The 7,178-nt window shown below is 38.3% G+C and overlaps 1 protein-coding gene across 2 annotated transcripts in view; it reads right to left on the bottom strand.

The window, feature by feature from the left end:
* Positions 1–539: 539 nt before the first annotated feature.
* ARHGAP29 (Rho GTPase activating protein 29) overlaps positions 540–7,178 on the bottom strand; it is an 85,891-nt gene continuing 79,252 nt past the window's right edge. For both annotated transcript variants that reach the window (XM_065908418.1, XM_065908424.1), the window contains exons 20-23: positions 6,838–7,070; positions 5,305–5,635; positions 5,070–5,178; positions 540–2,667 (exon numbers count right to left, since the gene is read on the bottom strand). In XM_065908418.1, the coding sequence (XP_065764490.1) occupies positions 1,778–2,667; positions 5,070–5,178; positions 5,305–5,635; positions 6,838–7,070 (1,563 nt within the window). In that variant the 3' untranslated portion in view covers positions 540–1,777. The remainder of the gene's footprint in view (positions 2,668–5,069; positions 5,179–5,304; positions 5,636–6,837; positions 7,071–7,178) is intronic.

Genomic DNA, 7,178 nt, shown 5'->3' with positions numbered 1-7,178 from the left:
CACTACCTGATATTACTTAGTAATTATGCAGTTAAGAGTGCCAGTGTTACATCAGGATCTGAGTGCCCTGTGTTTGAGACCTGATTCCAACTTTTACGTCTGTGGAACCCAGAGTACATTATTTAAGCATCAGTTTCATATCTGTAACATGGGAATAATAAAGTACTTACCTACCCATTATAAGCTGCTGTAAACTTGAAATAATTTACATGGAACTCAGCAGAGTTCATGGCACACAGAAAGAACTCAATAAATTTTGGCTCTTATGTTCTTTGCAGGTTTTCGTACCAACACAATTCTACATTTTTAAAAAAATTAGGACTACAAACAAGGCTCCAGTACAAAAGAGTGGGTAATTCTTTATCCCTAGTTCTTAATGTCATATAAAACTATAAAACAACTTCCTAGAAAATGCACTCCATGCTGCAGTCAAAGGACATATGCGTTCCAAGTGTTTACCACTAAGCCAATGGCTAATAAACCTCAAAGTCTCACACCCCAAGTGGCAACAATTTCACAGAAACCACGAGAACTTGAAATAATTTAACATGTTAATATATATATTTTTATCAAGTATAACATGGTCATAAAAAAGCATTTGTTACAAATATAATTCACACATACGAAAAGAGGCTATTTTATTTTTTGTCCCTTTTATATCCTATTTTATGCAAAATGACAAAACCAAGAAACTAACAGAACTGAGCTAGTTCTAAAAAACTGGGAAATATAAATGAAATATATCCAATCATCTGCACTCCCTCTCAAATTCCAAACAATGAGGACTTATTGAATTATACTCTTAGAATCAACTTTAAATATCTGTATGATTCACCTGAATCATACATGGTCAACAGTTATAAATCCAGGTAGAAAAAGCACATAAAATTATTCATAAGTGAGAACACTTCAAACAAAAGAAATGTTTTTTTAAAAATCCAGATAATATTAAAAGGAAATATACTGAATTTTAAAACATTGTTTTGGACTACTATATAAAATACCAAAAGGTTCAGAACTGTTGAACAAACGTTTATGCAGAACAAAGCCAAAAAGTGAAAAATTATTAAATGTGTACTATCTAAAACCAAATAAGACACGATTGAACTATACAATTTAGAAACCTGTTTAAATGCATTTTCTTTGTACAGTTAAACTGGCTACCACATACAAAATTTGGCAGTTAATTAAAATGGAATTAAATACAGATTTGCAAGCCTTTTGGCCATGATGTAAATATGAAAAAGTTAAGTCAATCACCAATTGGAAAATAAAAGGTTACACACTTACCATAAAAGCATAAATGGTCAAAGATACACCATAAAATTGTGTGAAAAAAACAGTCATACCAAACAAAGATCTTTCAAGCACTTGCACTCAGAAACATTCCTTTTATAAATAAGCATGTAGTTTCAACATCAAAAAAATAAAGCTGATTTCCCTCAATTGCACCTATTAGTTGAGAACTATATAATATATTAGGGATGCACTTAAATGGACCATTTTATGGGGAATCAACTGAACTTTAAAAAAATTTTAGAGTCTATTCACAACTTCAAAAATACATATAATTCCAGTGAGGCACAGGTGGGCCCTATCAAAACATTCTGCCATTCAACAAAATCAACACAGGATAACACAATACAATGACAAAAAGCTAACTCCACAATTTGGCAATCCTATACAAGAGAGGCCCTGTCAAAAATTTCTTTCAGAAGACAAACACAATACCACAAAACAAAACAACAAAAAGAGAAAAAACTGAATTCTGACAACCCTACACAAACTGTGGGATTTCATCTTCAAGGTCTTCAAACTGCTGCATTCGTTTTAGCCTTGGTCTCTGACATGCCGTGGGCACACCAGGCTGGTCTCGCTCTTCAGCCTTCTCTTCAGGCTTACTAACTGGGTGCACAGGCCCAGCCGATGCAGTTTCAGACCCTGGAATTGATTTCAGCACGTGCTCCTGGGGAGCATGCGTTGCGCCAGGGGGCACGGCTACGGAGGGAGTCACTGGTTTCTCCTCATCCCCTCTCCCACTAGCAGCAGGAGCAGGTGGTTTATAAAACGTTGTCCAGTGCTGGGGCTGCAGTGTCCTGGGTGCTCTGACGGAAGCAGGAGGGCAGGAGTCGGAGGACCGTCTCTCTGACACCTGTCTTGCTGACCTGACAGGTTCTGTGTTTGGCTTACTGGGCTGGGTGATGCTGACTGGGTGGTCCCCACTGCTCCTGATGTTCGGTGTCATACCTCTTTCCTGGAATGCACTGGGCACAATCATTCCAGTCTTTGCAGTCAGGTCATTTTGTTCATACTGTTTCTCCCTAGTTTTTTGTAGAGTCTGCTGATCAAAGCCATCAAATTTAGAACAAACAACAGGTGGGGTGTCTTTTCTATTAACTCCTTCAAAGATAGGATTCTTGCAAAGCTTGTCTGAATTTACATTTCCCATATTTCTGCCATTTCTCTCAGTAGGAGAGCCAGCAAGAAGTAGTAGTCTGTCTATAGGCAAACTTACAGGTCTAATCCTGGTCCTTGGAAGATGCCTCTCAACACCATTTAGGTCCCTATCGGACTTCAGAGTAGGCAGCTTGGAGGTTTTACAAGCATCTTCTGTCTTTCTTGATGCTGACTCAAGTTCTTGGTCTACAAGCAAACGCACTTTGTTGTCTGTAAAGGAAGAGATTCATTTAAAAATCAAACTTTGTGGTACACAGTTAACAAGAGTATCAAAATGAGTTAGAGATGAACACCCTCTCAAAACAAGAGTTTTCATGTACTTTTCTCCAGGTTGTTTTTTAGTTTTCTAGGCAGAGGAGTAAAATACTCATAAAATATTAAAGGTACACTTTGATTTAAAACGTTAGAAGTCTGTATTTATTTAAATAAATATAATAAATAGCTACAAAATTCATTGCAGGTTGTGGGAAAAGACACCCTTGCTGATGTACAATAGCTTTTGTGCTATGTATGAACAAGTAACTGAAGTGAAGTGAAGTGAAAAGTCACTCAGTCGTGTCCGACTCTTTGTGACTCCATGGACTATAAAGTCCATGGAATTCTCTACGCCAGACTACTGGAGTGGGGAGCCTTTCCCTTCTCCAGGGGATCTTTCCAACCTAGATACTGAACCCAGGTCTTCTGCATTGCAGGTGAATTCTTTACCAGCTGAGCCACAAGGGAAGTCCATGAACAAGTAAGTGCTGCCTAAAAGGGTTGTCACGATTTCAACAGGCCGCTATTGGTGAGTTACCCTCAGAAAAGTTAGACCAATTTACATGCCGACCAAATATAAGTATACTCTGAATCCCAAGGCTTTTGCCAACTCCATCTGCTTTTCACAGTTATATTCAACCCACAGTGAGAACATATTATATTAAATGCCTTAGAGGCCCTTATAAGATCAATTAATAAATGGACTATAATATTCATCCTGATTAAAGCTGAATAGTTTTAAATGGAAAATGCCATTCTCCCTATTTACTGTTCACTTCCAGATGTACTTCCCTCTCTTTTCTATTAAGTTTGGACCCATGGTCCATGTTTTCTTGAACTAGAATCCTGAACTTTTCCAAACCCTGTCCTTTTTTTGCAGCATCTCCCCTAAAACATCCCGGTTTCTGGTAAATTCCAGCCCTCTGCTCATGCTCCTCTTCTGAGGAGTGGTTTGCAGACAGGAGCCCATCAGAATGACTTAACAGTTATCATCTCATCTGACCTTCCTCCATACCTCCTTACCTCCTTACTGTGAACCTCTCTTCCCTAGGCTTCCAGGGCAATGCGCTCTTACTTTGATATCCCAGGTCCTTCCCCCAGGTATATAGAACATCCTAAAGGACGTTTTGCAAAGCACTGCAGGCACCAAAATGCATTCTTGAGTTCTAAGGGAGAAAACTACAGGGTAATGGATAAGAGTGCAGACTCCGAAGCCCAGCGTCTGGATTTAGCTTAGCGCTACCCCTTGTGCACTGGGCAAGGCAATCTTGCAGTTCCTCAGGGTCTTCACCTGTCAGAAGGAATCATACTTGTATCTTTGATGATGTGTGGCCTAAATGATCTAATCATGAAAAGTGTTCATTTATCTGGTATATAAATGAAGTGGTACAGGTACTAAAAACAATGGCATTTGTTTTTATTATTATTGCTAACTGGGAGCCCTAGATAATAGAATAGTGAAATTATAATGAACATAGGTTCAAACACTGAACAATCAATTAGGGGCATGACCTCTGGCACTATTTAACCTCTCTCAGAATATTGGGTTATGTTTCGAAAGGGTTTAATACTATCTATATTACAGCACAGAACTGTTTCTGAGATCAAACTGGATTAACAGAATCAAACAATAAGAACAGTGCCTAGCACAGAGCAGGCTCCCTTGCTTTTCAGATCTTGTCAGGCTGTGATCATTAATATTTAATTACAGATCACATTTAACATATATGACTACATTTAAAAAACATGCAAGTTCACTTTAGTGATGTACAGAATTACAGTAACAAACTAAAGCCTTTCCACAAATGGATAGCCCACCAATCACTGCAACTAAAATTATATACAGTGAAGGACTACAGATAAGGAAATAAAAAAAAAATACACATGTGTGCTCAATGTGTTAATGACAGGTGATATGAAAAGGCATTCGAAAAAAATTATTCTGAGTTTGTTGAGTCTAAAATTTTTGAATTTTAGGAGTCTAGGTGACTCCTTACAAGTAGTAAGATCAATACAATGATCTATGGTTACAGATGATGCTAATGAATCATCAGACTACTCAATATATTTCTGCATTCTTGACATACATTAATTGCAAAAATTTTAAAAAAAATGTTCAGAAAGAGCACAAAACATACCTATGAACTCCAAGATGTGTTTTTATCAGGATTACTGAGAAGAACGACATTCATATAAATGCAAGGTACACTAAAAGGCATTCTTAATGTCTGGGAAAGATGCACTTACTAAAGACCTTCTTCCTCTGACTTCTTTCAACTTCACTCACCTCGGCTTTTAATCATGGTTTACTGGGACAGTTTTAAGTCAGTAAGCATGCATTTTACATGGCCACTCACCAAGGAGATATGCATCACATTTTTCTAATGCATTTTGCTTTCGTTCTGATTCCTCAAATGATGGAGTGGATTCAAAACTTTTGCTCTCACTATCTGTAGTTTGGATATCCTGTTGATAAAAGAAAGTTTTTAAACTTGAAGAAGCAAAATACTTCAAAATAAACAGTACAAAGATTTTCAACTTATAACATTACTTTACAAATTTCCAACAGAATTCCATATGAACAAAACTCACTTCTTTTGAAGAGAAAAACAATGACTTCATAGAATGTTCTGGATCTCTTTCTTCTGGTGATAACAGAGACTTTGGAAGATAGCCTTGGTCAACCTGAGGTGTGATGCCACCTGCACTACACACAGCTGCATCTTGTGGCTGCAGGGACCCATCGAAGATCTTCTGTGAGTAGGTAATGAGGAACTCTACCAACCTTGCTTGATTTGAATAGTCAGCAAGAGAGGAGATAGTGATAGGAGCTGTTGTGGGCCTTGGCCTAAGGAGACTTGGTCCAAATATCACGCCCAAGTTTCTGGAGTTCATTTTGTTTTCTTCCGCATGATCTACAACTCTGTGACGCAGAACACATAAAGCTGTATTAGATTTCCTTGACGGCAGTTTATTATGGGCTGGGAAAGGTGGAGGAAAAATGGGCTGAAGTCTAGGAAAAGGATCTATTTATTTGCTTAAATACTGACCACACAGCAAGCTGGGTTTCACAGTATTAGGATTAAATATAAATAAGTAAAAGAAATCAGTACAGTTTTACCAGCAGGAAAAAAAAAATACCCCTAAACGCTGCTCCTATCTTAGTAAATATGCGTTACATCTCCCAAGGTACCTATGGTGGGAACTGTCTCACTGCTCACAGCCAGTCTCCCAGCCCAGCTGACCCTAAAGACCTCTGCTGCTCCACGCCACTCCCACTGCCTTACCTTAAGTTCTCATCACCTTTTACTTCTCTGATTATTCAAGGAGACCAGAATTGAAGTAGTTAAGTACCTCCCCTCCAAGCCATTCTCAATATAGCTGCTAGAAAGACCTAACAGGCAAACTTGAGCATGTTAAATTCCTGGCCCCAAATCCTTTAGTGAGTACAGAAAGAAGACAGTCAACTCATCTGCCAGGCATGTATGACTTTACCAGGTCCTCCACCTAGCTCATTTTGTGCTACTGCTTGCTAGACTGTGGCCGAACTAAACTTCTTTTATGTCCCCCAAAGCAAAGTGATCTCCTGTGTTTCTGCCTGGAATACCCTTTTGCACATCCTCTGTCAGCAAACCATTCTTCAAGTCTGACTCAGGGTTACCGTCTCTGATTCATGACCCCCTCCCCCATGTTCCTCTGCATGCTGAGCAAAGTACCCTCAGAATAAGAATGACATTGCACTGCACTTCTGTGCAGGTCGGCCCCTCAAGCTCACAGCAGAACACATGAAAGAAACCTGACATTTGCATTCTTATTTCCCCAGCCAGAGTCTGGCACAGAACAGGCACCTGATGGAAAGATGTTGGCTCCAAGAATCTATATTAAGTGTCTCCCTTTCCCTCATACCTACTATAAATGAAATGTTCAATCTAAAAACAATACCACAGATTTGTGAAATGTACTTAATACTACTGAACTGCACACTTAAAAATGGCTAAAAGGGTAAATTTTTGTTATGTGTATTTTACCACAATTAAAAAAAAAAAAACACCATAAAAGCAAAACCAAAAAAACTGACCCATTATCCACCCATTAATCAATGCCTGTCTTACTCAAAGTTCTTACCGCTTAAGATGAACTATGAGGTAATGAAGGCTGTTAAAATTCGATGCTGGCAATTGTCTTAGAAGGTCCCTGCTTTTTAGGAGAATTCGGCTTATTTCTATAGATGTACTTGGCCATTTTTTGTCCTCAGGGTTATCCTTTTTCATCTCCTGTTCTTCATTTACATGTTGGATTTCTATTGCAAGGTCTATAAATTCCTTGTACAACCGAAATAAAATAAATGGTTCTGGGAGCTAAAGAAATAAAATTACAATAGAAATATCATTCTTTTCATGCTTTCACTGTTAATAATTTACTGAATAGCTACTGAGTGGTTTAGTACATCCTTTTTAGAGTAACAG

The sequence above is a fragment of the Muntiacus reevesi genome, chromosome 1, assembly GCF_963930625.1.
Source record: "Muntiacus reevesi chromosome 1, mMunRee1.1, whole genome shotgun sequence".
Classification (NCBI taxonomy): domain Eukaryota; kingdom Metazoa; phylum Chordata; class Mammalia; order Artiodactyla; family Cervidae; genus Muntiacus; species Muntiacus reevesi.
This window is presented reverse-complemented; position numbering and strand designations above follow the sequence as displayed.